Source organism: Electrona antarctica, assembly GCF_951216825.1.
Source record: "Electrona antarctica genome assembly, chromosome: 20".
NCBI lineage: Eukaryota > Metazoa > Chordata > Actinopteri > Myctophiformes > Myctophidae > Electrona > Electrona antarctica.
Window position 1 is genome coordinate 17,582,884 of NC_136801.1, and position 24,523 is coordinate 17,607,406.

Here is a 24,523-nt window from a genome sequence, read left to right on the forward strand (position 1 = left end):
ATGGCCTACATGTATAAAGCCATATACCGTATGTAGTTTCATATGGCCTACATGTATAAAGCCATACACTGTATGTAGTTTCATATGGCCTACATGTATGAAGCCATATACTGTATGTAGTTTCATATGGCCTACATGTATGAAGCCATACACTGTATGTAGTTTCACTAGATGTCAGCCATATGGCCTACATGTATAAAGCCATATACTGTATGTAGTTTCAAGAAATCGCCTCTGTTGGGTGGAAACCTAATTATGTCCAAAGCTGTTACTTTTCAGGATTCAAATTAAAAAAAAACAGCAAAAGGTCTAAACGCGTCGCTTCGCAGTGCATTATGAGCTTGCAGATCTGCTATATTTGATGCTTTTGTGTAACGCTGTAGTATGATCAAAGTAGGGCGTTATTTTACAAAAAAGTTTGAATATGGAGGTTTCTTCCTGACAATTCAGCAGGTGAACTGGAGTGGAGGGTTTTGGCTTTTTTTTGTCATGTTTCTGAGGAGGGAAGGTTGGATCCCAGCAGGTTAATTTCTAGCCTCTGCAGTTCAAACGGTGCATCCAAATCCAAAAACGTTTCATCTGACAGGATTGGGGAATCCAGAACTAAAGCCATGACTCTGTATGCATGGGCTGTCTACTGCCTGTGAGGGCATGGATCCTGCACACGCACGCACGCACACACACGCACGCACACACATAGAGAGAGAGAGACACACACAGAGAGAGAAAGAGAGAGAGAGAGAGCTGCTTAGAGCAAATTCCCTTGGGATGGATAATGTTTCTATTTGGATCCATCTATCCAAATACAGGGTGGTCTGGGCTATCCCACTAACAATGCATCGTCGTCGCACATATCCAAACACCGTTCGAAGAAGACAGAACTGAAAACATGAAAGGACATACCCACACACACACACACACACACACACACACACACACACACACACACACACACACACACACACACACACACACACACACACACACACACACACACACACACACACACACACACACACACACACACACACACACACACACCCACACCCACACCCACACCCACACACCCACACACACACACACACAATAGTAGCTCCCTTAAGTGCAATTTATTGGAACATCCACTTATGCACCAATACATTGCACTTAAGGGAGCTATATACAGTGCGTGCGGACCTTCTTTCATTGTAGTTTCATTGTCAGGTCTTTTCCGCTGAAACAGAATGCTTGCAGCCATAGAATGTGTAGCTGTTTGTCTCTAATTGAGCCTTACAGTGTAGCAGCCCAAATGACTGGTGATTAGATTGTCTTGCAACGCTCATCTCATTTCCTATCTGTTTAATGGAGCCGCTAGGAAATTAGCCTAGTAGCTCCCCTCCTCCTCCTCCTCCTCCTCCTCTCTCACATTCTGTGTCTCTCCTGCTCTCATTATTAGTGTGAGACCCCTTCCTCTGTTGGTTCACTCGGCCTTATTCAGATCCAATAAGCCGTTGTGCCAAGAAGGACCATTAACATGACTTATTAGGTCCCGGGTTGTGAGTAAAAACGTGTTTAGGAAGGGAGTTGCATCGTTGGCATGTGCTGTGGCCACCTCGCCTGCTATACCCTGGCCCCACCACTTTCTCTGTCACACACACGCGCATGCACGCACGTACACACACACAGAGTGCTTTGCCAAAGTGCTTTGTCAGAAGGAGGGTCTCTCCCTCCCTCCCTCTTTCTCTCTCTCTGGGCTGTCCTATGTGCAGGGTTTATGTAACGTTTTGGGACATGGACAATCAACTCCTGGCCTTATATTAATACTGCTGCTGCACGATAATTCCACAAAAAGGCTCGGGGTCTTTTATTATCTCTTTCGTCTCCACAGGCTATTGATCCCAAAGGACGTCCCGGATCTCTTAATCAATTTTTAATGGGGATGTCACCTGTGGAAGTTTGCCGGCTTCTACACACATCTGAGGGACTGCACATTATAATGTAGGGCTAGTGATATGATATGATATAGTACTTTATTGTCAGTTCACACTGAAATTTGTCTTGCGACCCAGCAGCCATGTATGCAGAATACATACAGTATACACACAATTGACATAGCACAGAAAAACAAAACAATATTACATACATAAAGACATGAAGACAAGAGCAATGTCCACCGCCTAGATAACCCCATGGCTACAACAACTCCTGATTAAGCCTCAAAGTCGACTGGTGGACAAAGGACCTCTTTAGTCTGACCTTATTGTTTTTTTATAATATTTATTTTATTTGTAAAAAGCATGTAAACATAGGACACAAGTGCAATTCCCAGGATTTTTTTTAACCCCTCTTCCCTCCCTCCCCCTCCCCCCCTCCAAGTGGCTCCATCTCCAATGTCTCTGTATAATCCTTGCTTTCTTCAGATGGACTACATATGGCATCAAGTCAACAGGGCAATATCGCTTCAGAGTGTACATTTCAGAAGGAGAAAAAGAAGAAAGAGTGAGTCTGACCTTATTGTATGCTGGGACACCATATCTCCTTCCTGAAGGTAGCAACCTATATTCTCCATACTACACATGGCTAGTGTTTGAGGTGATATTCCTCGCTAACCTTAGGATGCTGTTATCATACGTGGATGTACAGTATAACGTTTCTGAAGTGGTTGTCCAACAATCTTTGAACCAAATGTTCAGTTGTTGCAGCAGTTTTGACTTTAGGGCTGCAGACAAACAGTGGTTATCAAAGTGGGGTCCAGGGACCCCCAAGGGTCCTTGGGGGGGTTCCAGGGACCCCCAAGGGTCCTTGGGGGGTTCCAGGGGGTCCCCAGCTAAATTAGTTAACATAGCATCACAATCCTTTGAACCACTTCATCTGTTTATATATTGGCTGTTCAAAAAGAGCAGATCTACAATCTCACAGCAGATCACATTTTGCCACACTATGAGTTTGTTTGCTATTTTTGAATAGCCAAAGTATAAAATATGGTTAAAGCCCTTTGAGAACCATTGTACTAGAGGATGGGATCCCACACCAAATAGCCATAGCCTCTGGCTGTGCCCACCCATTCCAAAATGTCCTTAAAGGCTTTTCCTGAAAGCACAAAAGTCCTCAGCAGAAGTAAGTGCTTCGCGTCTAAAATCCGAAGTTCTCGAGGTGAGGACGTGAGAGCGAGAGCGAGAGCAAAGAGAGAATGTCGTACGTGAGAGCCAGGGTTCCCCCATCAGACATGGCGCCAATCGATGGCCTAGCAGCGCCGTTATCACCAATCTCTCCCTGCCAGTTTACTCCGGCACGTTGTCGACTTGTCGCCCAAGTGAACGATTGTGCCAGGAACCGTTGGACCGGAGAGAGGTGGTGATATCAGACCTGGCTTTGCCTGCAGTTGTGATCCTGCTGCTATGTCTATCTGTCCAACCTACTGCCTCTGGATGTGTGTTAAGGTTCAAATCAAGGACAAGGCTGGATCAACAATGAAGTTTTAAAACATTCTGCAGTTAACTCTCTTATAATCAAAGTATTTCCAGTTTTCAGTACTTTTACTTCAGAGTCAAATATTGTACTTTTCTTTTTACTCCACCACATTTATTAGAATATGTTAGTTACTGGTTATTTGTAGATTTGGATTATTATTACAAAACATACATTAACTACTTCAGCCCAATTTAAACTTTGGCTAGATGATAGATTTGTATAATTTTTTTTATTTGAAACCTGTGAAATTGGACAGTCTGCATAATGGGTACTTTAAGTATATTTTGATGCCAGCACATTTGTACTTTTAGTCAAGTACATTTTTAATTCTGGACTTGTACATGTAACAGGAGTGTGTCTACAGTGCAGTATTGATACTTATATTTAGGTAAACAATGCGAGTACTGGTGACTTGGTACTGGATGAGGGGTTAGGCCTCACTCAGACCTTTACTGCATTGCTGTATGCTTGTTGGATGAATGTTGTGTAGTGTCATGGCCGCCCCAATGCATTTCCAATGGAAGTCACATGGTTTGTAGTACACATTTTGGACTACAAGCTGTTGTATGGGCCCCTCCCCCTCATACAACACAAATGTTGTGTCAAACCATGTGACTCCCATTGGAAATGCATTGGGGCGGCCATGACACTACACAACATTCATCCAACAAGCATACAGCAATGCAGTAAAGGTCTGAGTGAGGCCACTGTGAGAGTGCATGTTGCTGCGTGTGTGTATCGTCAGCATCGATGTAGTGAACAGAACACACATCCAGGGTGCTCCTGTGTCTTCCATATGGCCTTGGCTTCATGGCAGCATGGGAGGGCAGCTCAGTGAAACCAAATTGATTAGATAAAGGTCCCCTCTCTCTTAAAGGTGTCCTCACTTCTCCCCGAAGGCAATCTCTTTAATGGCTGCCTGACGACCCGGGGGGACTAAAGCGAGGACCTCAGAAACGGCAGGGAGACTCTGTCGCGCAGCCAAATGAAGTCGGAGCAACATATACTGGGAATAGAAGTACTGTACTTGCGTACTGTATAATCTTGAGATATTTTTTTTTACTTTACTTTTGAGTATTTCCATTATTTGATACTAGACTAGATCTCAGAGGTAAATACTATACTTTTTACTCCACTGCAATTATTTGACAGCTTTAGTAACTATGATTAACCAACTAACGTTGCGTCTGCAACGTCTTGTGATTTTGCAGATCAGCTATTTCCAAACTATTTTCTATACACAATGAAACCTGTATTGGGACATATTCTGCATAATGAGTACAATTAGATGCCAATACTTACTCAAGTAAAATGTCAATACAGAACCTTTACTTGTAACAGAGCATTTCTACATTGTGCTACTGGTACTTCTACTCGAGTTAGAAACGTGAGTACTTCTTCCACCACCGCTTTACGGGGGTGGTTATACGAGCCGGACAGATTCATCCGTACAGGAGGGCATGAGATGGCAGGGGGCCAATCATCGGTGTGTCACTACAATCACTCTGACCTACGCGAGATGGCTGCCACTTTAACCCATTTTGACCTGAGATCAGATTCTATAAATGTCTTCTACATCCTGACAGTTTTCTGAAAAAGCTGTTTCTATGTCAGTCGTTCTTCGATTTTTCAAAAATAGCAGATCTACAAGTTCATAGCGCGCCACTCGGTGGCGCGCTATGAGCTTGTAGATCTGCTATTTTTCAATAGCTAAAGCATAACATAATGCTAACACCAAAAGAGGTTCCCGCCCAAAATGGGTTAAAGCCAAGGTCGTGGTAATTTCAGCGCCCGCCCGCCCGGTCAATACAGTAGCACTTCAATGGATTTTGTTGTCTTGGGTTTTTTTTTCCTGTCCAGCACTTATCATCACACTGTCTTTCACGGACGTGCTGCCACATCTATCACCTGTAATATCCATCTCCCACAAAGACAAATAAAAAAAACGCAACAATGTCATGGTCATAGGTTTCCACAGCAAGGCAGATCAATTACATGGAAGGCACTGAGATACAGAGCATTGGTTCTCAAAGTGGGGGTTCTTGGGTGGGGTTACAGGGGGTCCCAAATTGTTAATACAGCATCACAATAATTTTAACCACTTAGTCTTTAACCATATTTTATACGTTGTCTATTCAAAAATTGCAGATGTACAAGTTCTTGTGCATGTGCATCACTTTGTGCCACACAGCTCGTAGATCTGCTACTTTTAAAAATGTGTGAAAACAAAATTGCTAATATAGATCTATAGATCAATCGATAGATAGCGAAAATGTTTAACTCAAGTCTTTGCTTGGGGGGGGGGGGCAAAGTCATTCTCCAGCTGTGGCCTGGCTGTCTAATAGGGGATTCACACTATGGTCCTGGATGCGCACTCACTTGGCAGATGGTGGTAGTGTGAATGCTGCGTACCGTTCCCGGATCACCCAACCGTTCCCGGGACTGCATCGGGACCGATTGAAGTGTGTACTCGGATACAGTTTGAATCAAACGGACTCAGTGTGAATCCCCTAAAGCAGCTTCACCCAGTGGCATCGCTCCATGCCCTCCAGCAGTGAAGACATCAGGGCTGCCACCCCATCTATAGTTCTATTTGACCTTGGTTTGCCCACTTTCAACTTGCCGTCATTATACCGTAGGCTTTATTTTGTTGTTATCCGAAACTTGTCCCAAAAATCATTTTCACAATCTTTTTTTTTTTTAATGGGGCTTAAGTGGTTAAGCACACACTATAGTTATTAAATCAACATTAGAGTTCCACGGAGAAGGAAAAGCCCTGTCAGCTCTATCCTTCTCTGAGCATGGAGGAAATGCAAACCTAATTTAAAGTTTGTGCACATTTTGTTGTTGCTGGGTTTTTTTTCTTTCCCTCCTCTCTTCACTTCCTGGAGATTATACTTTCATGGTGAGCGAGCACAAAGCGGAGCGGCGTCTGTATAATTACGGGAAAATTACATTCATTATTGTAATTTACATCTCATCTCCAATCCAATTATTAGTGGTTTGACCTGCCGCAGCAAATGTTTCAAGCGCGCAAAATCTCAAATGGGCTTGCGGGGCAGGGGGGAGGGAGACAATGTTGCGTGTGTGTGGGTGCGCGTGCGTGCGTGTGCGCGTGCGTGTGTGTGTGTGGGCAACGTGAGAGCTAGAGAAAGGAAACGGAAGACGTGCGCAAGAGAGAGAGAGAGAGCGGTGAGAGAGGAAAAGGTTTGTAGGAGGGAAAAACAATCAATATGGCTCAGCGAGAAGATGAGTTCATATCGCCATAATCCTGCGCTTCAGAGCACAGCTGCAGAGGGCGTCTCCACTCCACATTGATGTCTGATACATGTTGTTGCTGCCAGTAATTTGTTCATCTGCATCTCTGGAGGGAGAGATAGCACTCCATTCACTTTGTCATTTTCATAGCCTGCGTGTTGCCAGGCGGTCTGCCTTTCTTGGCTTACCTTTTAAGGCAGTTATACCCATTATGCAAATATGATTATGACTTTATTTTTAATTTAAATGTTTCTATGCACCACACATTGACTGATTGGGCCCGGCAATTGGGGGCTCGAGTAGACAGACGGGTTGTTGAGAACAAATCAATGCTGGCCAATAGATTCTAATGGCTAAACATGGTTAGGAAAGCATGCTGGTTGGCCAAATGTATTTTCTGAGCTCAATGTCCCATCATCACAGATGTAGTGTTGTGCGTGCGTGTATGTGTGCGTGCACTATAACATTCTGGCTACCTTTTTCATTGTACTGATTGTACTGAAATCAACATACCCAATACAACCAATGCACTTGATCACAAACTCTATTATAATCCTCAGAATTTGTCATTTCATTTGGTGGATTCCGAATCTACAAATTCTGCTTCTAAATCAGTTTTCTGAAAAATGTATGTTGCTTTATCAGTGGTTCTCAAACTTTTTCATGTCAAGGACCCCCACAATTATATTATAATTGTGGGGGTCAAATGCATATTATGCATTTTGGCCATGGACCCTCATCTGAAAATATGTTGTTCCAGGGAACCCCAGAAGCAAAGATTTGAGTTAAAAATGTTCGCTTTAGAAATATATGTATGTATATCCACTAGGGGTGTAACGATATAGTAACTGCATCGAAAAATCGATTTTAATTTCAAGAATCGAAATATATTTAAATGAAAATAGCAACATTAACTATGTATCGTATCGTTTTGCAATGGAAATAATCGGTATCGAATCGTTTTGCTATGCAATTAATCGATTGTATCAATACTACATTTTTGTGTGTGGTATTTAGCAATTTTTTGAAGAAAAATGAAAAAGAGGGGTTGAATTACTTCATTAAAAAAAATGTCAATGTATTTTAAATAGTTACTGTATCAATTTCAAATCATTGAATCGTATCGTATCACCATAATGAACCAATATCGTCCATGTATCGTATCATCAACCATGTATCGTGATACGTACCGTATGGCTGTTAAAATGTATCGTTACACCCCCTAATATCCACAGATTTGCATACATTTCACTACTTACTTAAAAAAAATAGCAGATCTACAAGCTCGTAGCACGGCACGAAGCGACACACTATGAGCTTGTACATCTGCTATTTTCAAGGACCACATGCCTACATCCGTGGGTGCGGGAGTGAAACGGCTCAGATGAGACACAGCGGTGTCTCCACTGGGGTCTGGTTAATAATGACAAACCATGTCGGCCTCCAGAGTGGATCAATTCTCACTGTGAACTGTATTTTTAACCCATTTTGGGCGGGAACCCCTTTCGGTGTTAGCATTATGTTATGCTTTAGCTATTGAAAAATAGCAGATCTACAAGCTCATAGCGCGCCACCGAGTGGCGCGCTACGAGCTTGTAGGTCTGCTATTTTTGAAAAATCAAAGAACGACTGACATAGAAACATAGCTTTTTCAGAAAACTGTCAGGATGTAGAAGACATTTTTAGAATCTGATCTCAGGTCAGAATGGGTTAAGCCCAAAAAAGAACCCCCCGCGGCCTTACACAACTCTGCACTTTTCAACGACCACCGTCGGTCGATTGGCGCTCCTCATTCGCAACGGCCATGGTTCACATCACACAGGGCTGTCATTGTAAAGAAGAAATACAGAGGGAGACGGTATATCGAGCATCCAAACTATGTCAGAGAGAGCACTGAACAAAAAGATGGACAAAGTGCGTTGGCCCGTGTACAGTATGTCCAAAATAGGCCCTCGGAATCAATAGGAGAGAGAGTGGGATGCTGAAGGGAGGAGGTTTTCAGTGTTGCACAAAGCAGGCTCCCTGCCTAGAACACTGGGGGGTGAAGGGACAATTTACAGAATTTAAAGTTGTTTTTAATACAATGAAAAAGACCAATCAATACTGCATCAAAAACAAACTCTACAAACTCTCAAACATGGGCCAAATTGTCCAAAAATATAAGAAAGAGGCAAATCACAACGCATCGTTTTGCGAGGTGATAAGCTTGATGTACAGTCCAACACCTGCACATGTTTGGATATGTACTAGCCTATGTTCATGCCTATTTATTTATTGGTTCAGATCTTGTAGATTGTGTAGATGGTGTATTTTGCCCTGCTACTAAATAGTAGGACTGGGGACTTTTTGTATTTATTCATAGGTATTGTAAGATGTATTCTGGATGTTGTATTTGCTGGTCCAAAATGTAACATTGACGATGTGGTATTGAAGTGTAATTTTATATCTGCCTCTTGGCCAGTCCCCAACACAGACGCAGTCTCAATGTGTTTTGACTGGTTAAATAAAGGTTAACAAAAAAAGAAAAGAAAGAAAGCTAGCTTGTAGATCGTCTATTTTCAAAATATCACGACTAGATCTAACATAATCTGTCAGCAACGCTGGCCCTAAACACGTATCGTTGTTGGCAGTAGGAATAAACACAAGGAAGTCAGTGGACTAAGAAAGGGGACGTGGTGCCCCCAGAGGCAAAAACAAATATCCGAAGAGTGCCAGTGTGGACTGACCAAGTAATCAAATGGCAGATGTGGGGAATTGGACCGATGTGGGGAATTTGCCAAATCAAGCTGAGGTTGCCATGGCAATCAATTGGCCACATTTGGGCCACAGCCAGAGCTTTTTCTGCCGGTTCTGGACAAACTCCTATCCGACCGACACGACGCCGGGCACTGCACTCCCTCGGGTCGTCTGTGACGTGGGTGGACAATTTTAAATCGGTCAGTCGAGCGTTTCTCGTGGATTACAGCCGTACATTAAATGGGTACAGAGATTCCTTGCATTTAGAGAGGTCTCCAACATCTGGCTTTTATGTGTGATGTAATGTGGCAGCCAAATCTATTGACTATTTTGTCTTATTTATGCCCCACCCCCCCTACCCGATTTTTTTCCACCACGAGTAAAATCAGATAAGATGGGTTCCCAGATTGGGGTGTGGGTGTGTGTGACTTACTGGAGCGCAGGGCGGACGGGGTGACCTCGATCTCGCTGCTGGGCTGGTAGGGCTGGAAGGCGGAGGAGGAGGATGTGCTGGTGACGGGGCCCATGTCGCCGGTGATGAAGGGGTGGGGGTCGGGGCTCTGTGTACCCGTGGAGCTGGCACTGGTACCGTCCCCTCCGTTGTGAGGGTCCTGCTCCTCGTACACGGCCACCAGCTGCATGGGGGGAAACACGGGGGGGCACGGGATTAGTGGACATCCATATGTTTTGGTCATGCAGTGTTGCGTCATCATTTTGGCATTCAATTGTAGATGCCGTTTTGGCACTGGTGCGGAGGACGGTTGGGACAGACACCAAAAGCAATACATTGACATGACATGACATTGGCAAAGAAATGTAGGCTAAAGTCCTCCACCACACAGTTTCATATTGGCTAAATGAACTATCCAGTTAAAAAAAAGTGCATTGTAAATTGAATGTTCATCCTGTTTGTCATGTTTGCACTATGAATAAAAAGATTATAAAAAAGAGAGGGTAGCAGAGGACAAGTTATAGGGTTACTTAAGGATCTATTCCAGCATGAACTGGTGTGTGCGTGTGTTGCGTGCCAGACTTTTACTAAATGTACAGACTTAGATATTATGCACTGCGAGATAATCTGGGGTTGCCAGGTTTGGACTAAAAAAAAACCAACTAGCCCCACCTCGTCCGTGGCAGCCGCACAATAGACAATTTAGGCATTTAGCAGACGTTCTTAATCCAGAGCGACTCTGGATTATAGCATGGCTTACATTACAGCAAGCCAGCATGCATCTACTCCTGTCTAACTCTGTGACACACATACTGTAGCCTACAGTACACACACACACACACCTCAACTAATTAAAACCTGGAAAGTGTCATGTTCGCTTATTGCGTTGGCTATTCCACACACACACACACACACACACACACACACACACACACACACACACACACACACACACACACACACACACACACACACACACACACACACACACACACACACACACACACACACACACACACACACACACACACACACACACACACACACACACACACACACACACACACACACACACACACACACACACACACACGAAAACAAAGCAAGGTTGCAAACCAAAGCTGGCATACGGCACACCAGTCAGGGCCCTCGCTCTCCTGGAGCGGGCAAACCGACAGACACAAGAGATCCTGTGAGAGGATAAAGACTGAGTGTGGTGTTCTGGGGGGGGGGGGGAGGCGGGGGGGGATAGGGTTGACAGTGCCAAGTGGCATTTCTACAGCAACCACGGCTTCTAAACAGAATCCCTGCTAATAAACCCAACTTGTACAAGGAGATTAGACCGGTGTTCCCCAGCCTCCGCTAGAGTGGCCTGAACATCGGAGTGGCAGCCCGAAATCCCCCCCCCTCCCGCCGCCTTGTCCCACATGACAGCGACAACAGCATGTTACGCACCACGCGGAAGGAAGACGCGAGAGTGAAAAGTGTGTTGGCTGGATCTGCGCGGCTCTGAAAGGCTCGCACAGTACACGCCCGGAGAAAGAGCCAACAAAAGGCGGTGGCGAAGAGGCGAGGCTTTGGTGCAGACTACACAGCTTTCATCCGCATGTAAATATAGAATAGATTTAATTTTTTTGCATGCGTTTGCCGTTTTGTTTTTTTGTCGCCCCCTTACGTGGGCCAATCTGCATATAAACAACTTCCGAAGCCCCCACACTCCTTCATTTTAACATTAATCCAAGGATGTGTGTGCGAGGGCATGTGTATTTGTGTATACACATTTTAACCCGTTTTGGGCGGGAACCCCTTTTGGTGTTAGCATTATGTTATGCTTTAGCTATTGAAAAATAGCAGATCTACAAGCTACGAGCTTGTAGGTCTGCTATTTTTGAAAAATCGAAGAACGACCGACATAGAAACATGGCTTTTTCAGAAAACTGTCAGGATGTAGAAGACATTTTTAGAATCTGATCTCAGGTCAAAATGGGTTAACTCATGTCTTTTGTGTGTGCATGCCCCTGTATGGTATTTACCCATCTTTCTGCTTGGCTTTGTGCACAATTAAAGCAGATTGTGTTAATTCCCTAAGATGTCTCCGAGCATGCCGTCTGTAATACTTACAAACACTCATGTTTGTCTCAGATCGCACTCCGCCTCCGTGTCAGTGTTGACACAACGTTTCCTTTTTGCTCTTGAGATGGCAGAAAGGCAATCATCATGACATGCGCTACAAAGCGAGAAAGGCTCTCACATAAAAATCATCATTGGCATTTTGTGTACCAGAGGATTGGGGCCATATTTTCTTTCAAGGAGACTTGCTTTGAAGGCACTGTTATAAAAAGCACACATGCTACAGAGGCAACCTTGAGGATAGGTTTACATTTACATCAGTGGTGGAAAAAAGTACAAAGTAAAAGTCTGGTACAAAAATATTGGAGTCAAAAAACATTTTCAAATAGCCAAAGTTTAAATGAGTCTGAAGTGGTTAATGTATGTTGAATACAAATCAAATCGACACGAATTAGCCCACGGACCCCCATTTGAAAGGATATGCCAGGGAAGAGAAGATATTTACGGCTCTAGCAGAGATTCTCAACCCGTTTCATTTTAAGGATCCCCAGTTTGACATGCATATTAGTCTACAGACCCCCATGTAATGGCATTTCTATCTCTGGGACCCCAATTTATATTGTAAAATCAATGTTAATTTAACTCTGAGAGTGTACAAATGGAATGGGTTCCATTTGTACACTCTCAGAGTTACAGACCCATAAGAGTCCATTTGGTTCCAAACTATAATTTAGCTGCGGGGACCCCCTGGAACTCAGTCAAGGACCCCTGGGGGACCTCTCTTTGTACCAGTATCCACAGTTACTCTGTGTGTGGCTGAGGGAAATTAAATGACAAAATAATCAGGCCCAATTTATAGATTTATAAATACAAATATACTTATAGGAGGTAGAGTGGCCAATAGGGGAACGTAATGTTACCAGTCTGATCCAGGGCTCCCGCTGAGTTAGTGTCGAGGTGTCCTTGAACAAGACACACTGAACCCCTAATTGCTCACGACAAGCAGTTTGGCGCCAGCTTGTATGGTTTCCCTTCCTCCACCATCGCTGTGTGAATGCGTGTGCGAATTGTAAAGCGCTTTGGATAAAAGCGCTATATAAATGCACCATTTACCATGTATACATGTCTGGGAGCATTTGGGTAAGCCAAGACGAGGCCCCTGGGCTTGCCAGCTGGCCATTTAGAGAAGCAGGGGAACTCCTGTCAGTGTTGGTACAATTTGCGAGAGAAACAAGCAACCAGGTCTCTGAAAACAAGCCCAAATTAAGAAACTATATAGGCCATATGAGCACTTTAAACCTAGTAGCCTAATACATTGGCTATTTGAAAATGGCAGATCTGCAAGCTCACAACGTGTCGCGATTTGACACATTGTGAGCTTGTAGATCTGCTAATTTCAAAATCTTTTCAGATGAGGGTCCGTAGAGAAACACATTCATTTGGGGGGTCCTTGATATGAAAATGTTTGAGAACCACTGAAACAGCAGTAGGAAACAAGCCCAAAATAAGCAATTATATTTTAGGAACAAAGCCCCAAAAAATGCATCCCACTATAACCACCAATATTTACAAGTGACTTTACAGGAAAAACAAGCAAGAAGTCGCTTATAATAACCGTACATGGTAATGCTGGCCGCGTGATTCATTTTTAAATATCGCTTCAAAACCATAATTAGGTCCATTTTGCTACGCTCTTCTCAACAGTCACTCTGCAGCACTCTGCCAGGCACTAACATGGGCCCGTGCACACGTGCACGCACGCTGTACGCACGCACGCACGCACACACGCACACACTCCCCTGTTCATAATCGAATTGGGGCCAGCGTTTATCCCACATGCAATATTTATAGACGCCTGAAAGCTCCCTATTTTGCGCCGAATCAACGGGAAACATGAAATGTTAGACGACTGACGGCCCTTTTTTAGGGCCTCAAAATCCCTCAACACTCGAACAACAATAATTCCCCCTAAAGCTCTTCACATCACAAGGGAGTCAGTTCCTCATTCACACAACCGGAACGAAGAGACAGAGAGACAGTCGGGAGGCAGAGAGAGAAACAGAGAGATATAAAGGCAAAAACAGACGGAGAGGGAACAGACAGAAAACCGCAGACTACGGATGGAGTCTTATTTTTAACTTGTTAAATGTAAGTGTTTAAGTGCTATTTAGTACAGTACATGCTATTTAGTACAGTACTATTTAATAGCACAGTTTAAGTGCAATTTCTCAGTTAAAACAAACATGAAGCTTGGGATAGTCATCTTTGCTTAGAGTGGGGCACGGTGGCACAGTCGGTAGTGCTGTCGCCTCACAGCTAGAAGGTCCTGGGTTCGATTCCCGCTGGGGACGCTGTGGGTGCTGGGGGCGTGTTCCCTACTCCACGTCATCAGTGCCCATACCCGAGGTGGGGTTGGCGAAAGGGCCTTTCTGTGTGGAGTTTGCATGTTCTCTCCATGTCCCCTAGGGTATAGGTACCCTCACAAAAACATGCAGTAATCCTGGTCTCTACCTCCCCCTGGCCAGCCGGGGCACCTGATGGAGGGGAAAGGAACTGGTTGGAATAACGTGTTCCTTCCACGCGCTACGTCTGGTCAGGGAAATTCCCCCCTGTCAGGTGAAAAGAAGCAGCTTGGACTCCTCATGCATGAAAGGAGGCATGAGGTCAGTCCGTTGCCCCCCCAGGTTGGCAGAGGAAGTGTAGCGCCCAGGATTACATTAGATAATTGACACTGGGTGAAAAAACTGGGTTGCAAAATCGTGGGAGAAAAAAAAAATAATAATAATAGTGTGTGTGTGTGTGTGTGTGTGTGTGTGTGTGTGTGTGTGTGTGTGTGTGTGTGTGTGTGTGTGTGTGTGTGTGTGTGTGTGTGTGTGTGTGTGTGTGTGTGTTCAGTAACAGGGGTCTGCCCGTCTCTCCAGCTCTTTGACCCATTATTTAGGGCTGAGACCAGCTTCTACAAAATATCATGACAGTTTTCTGAAAATCCTGTTTCTATATCAGTGGTTTTCAAACTATTTAATGTCAAGCTATGAGCTTGTAGATCTGCTATTTTCCAATAACTAAAGTATAACATAATGCTTAAAAACACCAAAAGGGGTTCCCAACCTGAATGAGTTAATAATCAGAACATATACATTTTCAGATGGGTTGCCAATTTCAGCCAATCAAAGAGTACCCATCAGCTTAAATGTTATGGCATTCCAGTTCCAATGTTGTCTGCTCATTTCTTTAAGTCATCACTTGTCATCCTGTGTGAGTTCTCCCTCCTGATTGGATAAGTTTGGGGTCCTGGACCTGAACATTGATTATGTATATTAAAGAGCTGGTTTGTTACTGTACAAACACTATAGTAGAATATGAGTACTATCAGAATATAGAGCTATTCAACACTTATTTTAACAAAACTGTCCCAGTATCTGCGTGCATTTGACTGCGGGGGCACTTTTACTATAGCACCCTTATCAAAACAGCCCCATCCTGTGTGAGTGCAAGCGACTTTACAGAGTGCATCTCAAACAATCATTTCACGAGAGAGGAGCGTGATTGCCGGATACCGAAAAGTACCCTTCAAAAAGCTCCATGCCCTCCCTCCTCATCCACCTCTCCACCATCTGTGCCAGGAGAAGAGCACTCCCCACGGCCACGGGCAGAGAGAACACATTTCCCCTGTGCCACCGAGACATAATGATCGAGCACATCTCAAAGCGCATGAGGGAATTGGTCACAGCCACTAAGATGAGAACCGTGAGCCCAATGGTCGGCAGCGTTCTCTCCTTGTTGCGCTCTGCAGCGCTGCATGGGCTGAGCTCCACCCGTGGGGCTGCTGGAAGGCCCTATAGCGTTTCCAGACTTGAGCCGACCGCCGCGCCCGTTTTCTCTGTCGGCCAGCGTCTTTTCCGGGTTTTTAAGAGACCTGGTGGATGGAAAAGAAGCTCAGCTTTCCCCCGCGGCAGTCAGCCGTGGGGGTGAAGCTTAATTTCCATCCACCAGCTGTCTAAAAACCCGGAAAAGAAGCCGGGACACAGCAGAAAACGTCTGCGGCTCTCTGGTAGGTCTGGCAACAGCTCTATAGGGACAAAGGGACACTCTCAGCTCCACCCGTGGGACTGCTGGAAGGCCCTGGGGACAAAGGGACACTCTCAGCTCCACCCGTGGGACTGCTGGAAGGCCCTGGGGACAAAGGGACACTCTCAGCTCCACCCGTGGGACTGCTGGAAGGCCCTGGAGACAAAGGGACACTCTCAGCTCCACCTGTGGGACTGCTGGAAGGCCCTGGGGACAAAGGGACACTCTCAGCTCCACCTGTAGGACTGCTGGAAGGCCCTGGGGATAAAGGGACACTCTCAGCTCCACCCGTGGGACTGCTGGAAGGCCCTGGGGACAAAGGGACACTCTCAGCTCCACCCGTGGGACTGCTGGAAGGCCCTGGGGACAAAGGGACACTGTCAGCTCCACCCGTGGGACTGCTGGAAGGCCCTGGGGACAAAGGGACACTCTCAGCTCCACCCGTGGGACTGCTGGAAGGCCCTGGGGAGAAAGGGACACTCTCAGCTCCACCTGTGGGACTGCTGGAAGGCCCTGTGGACAAAGGGACACTCTCAGCTCACTCACACGGTCGCTGCAGATTGCTCTGTGCTTGCTGTATACAAAGGGTGTGACACAGCTTGCCCCAATGCATTTCCAATGGGAGTCACATGGTCTGACACAACACTTGTGTTGTATGAGGGGGGGCCATGACACTACACAACATTCATCCAACAAGCATACAGCAATGCAGTAAAGGTCTGAGTGAGGCCTAAGAAGAAATGGAACATCAATGAAGAGATGGAATGACAGAGGAGGGGGGGGGGGGGGGGGTAGACGGGAAGAGTGGGGTGGGGAGAATGAGACCATGCATTATCTATGGCCTTTGCATGAGACAGAGGACAGCAGACAGACACACACACACACACACACACACACACACACACACACACACACACACACACACACACACACACACACACACACACACACACACACACACACACACACACACACACACACACACACACACACACACACACACACACACACACACACACACACACACACACACACACGCACGCACGCAGATAGTACCGTTTCCCCGCCAAAATACGTATCCTACACGTTTATTCAGTTGTATAAATGTGTGTTTGATCCCATCTAGTGGAAAGGCTACTCACATTAGCTTTGGATTCAAAATAAGGGTTGTACGGGGCGATATCCTGGCATGTTATTAATTAATCCCGGCGGGAAATTGTGTTAAAACTGTTGCTTCATAAACAAATGCAATACAAATGTTGACAGCTAGAACAACAATCACATGCTATGCTGTTGAATGGAACAAATTACACCACATTTGCTACTTGTCACGAAGCGTCAATAAGGTATATCTCAGCCACAAAAGTATTAAATACATATACAGACAATAACAGAGCACTTGGAGGACTCCTGTCATCTCACCTGACTGACTTCTGTGCATTCATCAGTAACACCTGATCTGGGTTGAGTTGATTACTTTGCATGGAAGCTGAACATCCAACATCAACATAAAAGCTCACAGCTATTAGACCATGTAAACATCCACATATTACTAGAAAATTAAAAGTTACTGTGCAATCCTCATCTGTCACTCCGTGGTGAAAAGTAACAAAGTACATTTACTCAAGAACTGCACTTAAGTACAATTTTGAGGTATTCATACTTTACAATTTATAATTTACAATTTAGGCATTTAGCAGACGCTAAATTCAGTTGTACTTCTACTCCACTACATCTGAAACGCAAATATTGTACTTTTTACTCCATTGTAAATTATTTGAAAACTGTTCGATTTGATCATTACTCCAAAAACATACAGTAACCCCTTCAGCCCTATATAAATGTTGGCCATTTGAAAATAGTTGATGTACAACTAAGCATTGTAGATCTGCTATTTTCAAAAGACTTGTATCTTTTTTTACATTTAAAAACGTGTGAAACGGGACATTCTGCATAATGAGCACTTTCTACTTTTAGTACTTTTACTTATACTTTTGTGCATTCCGGATATGTATTTCTACCGGTACATTACAGTATTGATACTTTTACTTAAGTAAAAATCACTTCTCCCACCACTGTCAGGCACTCCCGACACTAATGCGTATGGACAGGTTTGTCACATCGGAGTGGAGGGGTCAGCTGACATATGTGACCGACGGCGGGGAATCCACCACTTGCTATAGCGCTCACCTTCAATTAAAAAACACATCTAAAAAGAGTTCAGGTTTATCTCCTCACCGCTGTGAATAATTACTATTACTCCCCCCCCCCCCCCCCCCCCCCAGGGGCCAGGGTCCAGATGAATATTTATTTGTGTTATTGCAGCTGTACTTCTCCATTTCCCCCGACCCATTGATATGTGCCTATAATGATACTTACTTTACCAAAAAGATTGGCACTGACGAATAAATAGTATTAATTGGCTGCTTAACTATCCCATCTCATTCACCCCCCCCCCCCCCCCCCCTTCATTCAGTGGTGGAAACAAAAAGTATCCATACCGCAATGTAGAAATACAAAATTAGGCTACATGGTTTTGTACAAAAAAGTACAAAAGCATTGGCATCAAAATATAGACTACTTAAAAGACAAATAATAATAATAATAATAATAATAATAATAATAATAATAATAATAATAATGATAATGATAATCAAAATTCACAAAGTAACAAATACTTGTAAGAGGTACTTAAGATACTCGGGTAAAGCAAAAGTATACCTCAAAATTGTACCCAAGTACAGCAGCAAATGCACATAGTTACTTTGCACCACTGCTTTCATTGTTCTCTCATCATGCCCACTTACTTCACCCATTAAGATACTAATCCAAGTAATAATATAGCATACAGTATATCTAGTTACTTTAACATTCATTAATGCATCCACAAGATGATTTGTGGCTGTACAGGACATCTGTATAACGCGCAGTTGAGCACTTAATTGGACATAATTTCCACCACAAGTGTTTTAGCCATAACGGTCTGAACATAAGACTGTAAAAGTGCAGCGGATAGGAATAACAGCGGTCTGGGAAAATGAATGTCACAGCCTTTTCACAGGTATTTAAAGCTCGTAAAGTAAATTGGCCGCGGGACCCCGTCTCGCCACGGGCAATCGATTTGATGACCTCATAATCATCAGCAGGGCGGGGAGGGGGGTCACCATAGGAATCAGGAACGTGGAGTACATGGGGGGGGTAAACGGAGCAAAAGCAACATAAGTGACAATGTAAGGACCATATCATACCTACAGAATAATTGACTATTTTCAGAATTCTGACACCAATGTAAAGTTCCGCACATCGGGCTAGAATCGATCCCCGGTCTCCAGCTCGGCAGACCGACAGGTAACAAGCAACGCCAAGACAGCCATTAGCTCCCTTGGAGGAGCAAGTTATAGTCGTGTCTTTTACAGGGTCGCTACACTATGTATCTGTAGAACCGAGTAATGCCTTAACTCCTACATTCCAATTAAGTGCTTGTCAGGGTGGGGTGTCCCCAGTTCAAAGATTATTGAATGCTACTTATACAAGTTACAAGATGGTAGACTACTACTACTACTACTACTACAAGCTCACAATGCATTTCTGGTGCACTGCACTGGCCTGTAACTAAGTATAACAGACTTTAACCCATTCTGGCCTGACGTCAAAATTTAAAGAAATTCTTCTAAATCCTTTTCACGATTTTTCAAAAATAGCAGACCTACAAGCTCGTAGCGCGCCACTCGGTGGCGTGCTATGAGCTTGTAGATCTGCTATTTTTCAATAGCTAAATTATAACATAATGTTTAAAACACCAAAAGGGGTTCCCGCCCAAAATGGGTTAAGTAGGCGTCCTGTACTTTATGCCAGTTGAATGAGCTATGAATGAGCCCTGATACTGTACTGCACCTTGTCTTACATCATCACATGGATAAAGAGACAATCCCCTCTTTGGTTTCTGGTTCATCTCACAATCACAGAGACAATGGGCTCCATTTTCGTCACCGCTAAACCCCTTATCCCTAAACTTCTTTGCCTTTTTTAATATTTTGAAAAACATTTTTGAATAGTTCAACTAGCCAAAATACATTGACACGTTGTGAGCTTGTAGACTGGCCATTTTAACTATTCAAAAATGTTTTGCAAAATAGTAAAAAAAGAAAGTTTAGGGGTTTAGCGGTGACGAAAATGGAGCCCAATGTGTGCTATTTTGTCGAGAACTCGCTGAAAAGAGTCAAGAGCTCACGAAAAATCACACCCAGTGCGAGTAAGCGGCGCCTACTCTGTTTGACGAGTGTGCATGTGCTGGTATTCAGGTAGTATACTCTATTTGATGTGTGGGCGCTGGTATTCAAACTGTACTACTCTAGTTGATGTGTGGTCACTCTTACATGTTACTTGATTCAGGTGTGGTTTACAGCAGTGTTCTTCCTAGATGAGTCTAGTATAGTAGAAGTACTGTTTTGAAGTATGATATCGTACTGTATGCACACATGCTCCTGTGTGCATACAAAACAGGCCACACACCCACCCAGCTGCCTTGTTCACCCATGGCCCTGGGCCAATAACAGGCTCCTTGCCCACTGCCCAGGGCTATGCCAGGTGAGAGGGCCAACGAACGAACGAACAGCACCCATGAGAGGGAAGAGAGGGTTGGGAGGGGTATGGAGTTTCCCTCTGCCTCTGAACTGCAGAGGGATTGTGTCACAGTAGCCATGGGGGTGGCCTACTGGCCCTTATACTGTACTTCTCAACTTCTTTATGTCCTTGGCTAATACCGGCTGCTGTCTTCCTAAGTAGAGTAGTGGCAGCGCTACCCATGAGGTACTAGTGCTCAGGATTCAAAGTGTCTGTTAGAATTCACAGGTAATAGCAAGTATTACTTGACAGGGATCACAACTGAAAGCCAGTTCTCGAAACAACATCCTACGGACACTGACCAATTCCAAGACAGCACACACATTAAGATGTACTGCTTTGGCCCTGTGCTATTCCTCTGCGGAGTACGCGTGTCCTGTTTGGGAGAGATCAACCCATGCCAATAAACTAGACTGAGCGTTGAACAACACCCGCCACTTGATCACTGGTTGTGAGACGGGAAGCCTCCAGCCGAGTAGAGATCGCAAAAGCTACCAGCGGGCAGGGGGGGGACTGCCCATGAGTCCGACATCCCGTTAGTCCGATCTACGTAGCTGGATAAGACTGAGGTTAGGGTTAGCGACCTACGTGGCCGGTTAAGAATGAGTTTAGGGTTAGGGTTTGGGATAGCGTTAGTAATCGGTCGGACTAACGGGAGGTTGGAACAATGACAGGTTACCCCTCCTTCATGGACAGAAACCCCCAGCCCAACTACTGAAGTCAAGGAGAAGCTTCCTCAGCCATGTCCAGCCCCTAACAACATCTCGGGAAGAAACCAGACTCCAGCTATGGACAACAAAGCTTGCGAATGACCACCCTCCTATTGACATGGGAATGCCCCTCTTCTGAAGACCTCCCTTCTGGCTCAGAAGCACCATGGGTCCGGTGGAAAACACTCAAACGTCTCAGAACAGGAATGGGGCGTTCAAAAGCTGCTATGGCCAGATGGGGCTACAAAACCGGCCCAACCATCTGTGAATGTGGAGAAGAGGACCATACGATGCTGCACTGCCTTGTCTGCCCTCTACTACCCAACCCGTGCAGCTTAAAAGATCTCGCAGAGTTCAATAATAATGCAAAAGACTGTGAAGAAATGGCAAACTGTCATCTAAGACACAATTAGAAGAACTGCTCAACTGCTATTTCTCTCCCTCCCTCCCTCCTACCAGGCGGCAGGGTTTTTGTTTAATTGTGTTTGGGCTTCATGTTTTGGGTCGTTTGATTGCTTTCACACTTTCTTTAATTAGGTTACACTTTCAAAACAAAAATAACTGTCATCCTCCTTCACATGGTACATTAATGATCCCCCCCACATGCACACAAACAACTAAAACACACACACACACACACACACACACACACACACACACACACACACACACACACACACACACACACACACACACACACACACACACAGCTGATTTGTACATTTCCCACTAATCATGTCTGTCTGTAACTGTTAGTTAAATAAATGTGTTTACTGTTACCCTATGATTGCTCGTGCGGTCTCCCTTATTTGTCTGGACTGTGACATATGGACTGAAGCCTACGCCCTGGTTAGCGCAGGGCTAATGGCTTGTCTCACATCTCTTAAGCACTTATTCACGCCCTCGCGTTGCCCGTTTGTTATGCCGCGACACGTCTCCTGTGGCTTCTCCCTTTCTGCTGTGATTGAACTGTGGTATGGCAGCTTCGAGAGGGCGCAGTTTGATGTCACCGTGACCAAACCAACAGATGGTTTGTGTGCGGTGAGCGAGTGTCACAGCTGAGAAGGCTGTCATATCTAGGGCTTAGATATGGTATCTGGTTATCTGTTCAATGGCGGAGATTTTATATGAAATACACAAACCCTCCTCATCCATCTTGGCTCACAGTGGATGCCTGTTAGCCTTGTCAAGGATACTGCTCTCTCTCTCTCTCTCTCTCCCCCTTTCTCACTAGGGAGACCATAACATGTTTGAAGTCCTCATTTCTCTCTCTCTCTCTCTCTCTCCTCTCTCTCTCTCTCTCTCTCTCTCTCTCTGCCCGGCGGTGAGGACCCTGGATGTGGGATTTTTTAATTACTCTCTTTGTGCATACGCAATGAAGGATTGAAGGGCACTTCCCCACTGAAAGAAGCTGTTTGAATGTGGGTTTTTCTAATGCCATCATTTTTCAGGTGCTGAGGTGTGTGTGTGTGTGTGTGTGTGTGTGTGTGTGTGTGTGTGTGTGTGTGTGTGTGTGTGTGTGTGTGTGCGTGCGTGCAAACTGTGCGTGTGTGTGATACGCAGCACATGTGTGCGGCCGTGCATGTGTGTGAGTTTCTGTGTATGCTATGTGTATTCTTGCATCTGTATGCATGGATGGTTCAAGTATACTCGCGCGTGTGTCTTTGTCTGTTTTTGTGTGTGCCCCCAGACAGGCAGGCAGGCAGGCAGGCATGGGCGGTTGTTTTGCATGTGAATCAGGGCTGAGTGGAGGAAAGGAAAGGCATTATTAGATTGGCAGTAGATTGTAGAAGGGGCTGGGTGAAGACTGCAGCGGCACAGGCAGGGGTGGGGAAAAGTACTTATTACTTAAATGTTTTACATCAGTAAAAGTATCAATACTGCAATATAGAAATATACTGTAATATAGAAATACTCTGTTACAAGTAAAAGTCCGGAATTCAAAATGTACTTGAGTAAAGGTACAAAAGTATTGGCATCAACATGTATACTTAAAGTACGAAAAGTTAAAGTGCTCATTGTGTAGAATGTTCTGTTTCAAGTTTTCAAATAAGCTCACAATGCGTCACATACTGTAGCTAGATTGGCTATTTTCAAATGGCCAAAATGTACAGCTTACTGTATAGGGCCGGAGTGGGTAATGTATGTTTTGTCTACAAAGTAACTAGTAACTAATGTTTTCAAATAAATGTAGCAGACTAAAAGTACAATATTTGGATCTGAGATGTATAGTGGAGTAGAGGTAAAAGTATAAGAAATTGGAAACACTCAAGTAAAGTACAAATATCTCAAAAGAGTACTTCAGTACAGTACAAGTAAATGCACTTACTAATATGTTACTTCCCACCACTGGCAGCAGGCACAGGTATAGGCTTCATTTGACAAATTAGATTTTCCTCCGGGGAGCCATCATCTCCCGGGGACAACGCACGCCACCCCAAGGTGGCTCTACATCTCTGTTCAGAGAGAGAGAGAGAGAGAGGGGGGGCTGGCTGCCTGGCTCTCTACATCTCTGTTCAGAGACACAGATAGAGAGGGGGGCTGGCTGCCGGGACATCAACAGAGGACATCATAAACAAAAAAGATTAGATTTCACAGACACCCCGCTTGGGCGTCTTGTACTTTAAGTGCACTTGGCCTCGTGTGTGTCCTTCGCCACGGCAGTGGGAGCAACGTGCACAGAGTCAATAAGACAACAGTAGAGCCGAGCGCCATGTGAGTGTGATGACAGTGTCAGCACAGCGTGAATTACGACTCGTATTAGTGGCGCCGTAATGAAATTCATTCACCCCTCCCATAGGAACTGTATATATATAGGGAAGTGTCACAGCGGGTAAAGTAAGAAAGCAATTATACTTGGATAAAAATAGAGCCGCTGATTAGATCAGAGTGGCAGGTGTGTAACTGTTATTATATAATAATAGCTTGGGGTGGAGAGCGGCGCTATACAATGCTTCGAAAAGCGCTTAGCACTTTTTTTACACGTCTCTTGATAAAAACCTTTATTGCAGTATAGCAACACTGCATATATTAATCCATTGAGACCTGGAACGCATCCATGTCACGTTAGCGTTTAACCACATTAACCATTAACCCATTTTGGGGCGGGAACCCCTTTTGGTGTTTTAAACATTGTTATAATTTAGCTATTGAAAAA

At 44.6% G+C, this 24,523-nt stretch overlaps 1 protein-coding gene across 2 annotated transcripts in view; it reads right to left on the bottom strand.

The window, feature by feature from the left end:
- The window catches only part of LOC306913465 (partitioning defective 3 homolog), a gene marked incomplete at its 3' end in the record, with an annotated part of 531,789 nt that overhangs the window by 341,513 nt on the left and 165,753 nt on the right, over nucleotides 1-24,523 (bottom strand). For both annotated transcript variants that reach the window (XM_079490132.1, XM_079490131.1), the window contains exon 3: nucleotides 9,878-10,079. In XM_079490132.1, coding sequence (XP_079346258.1) covers nucleotides 9,878-10,079 — 202 coding nt within the window. The remainder of the gene's footprint in view (nucleotides 1-9,877; nucleotides 10,080-24,523) is intronic.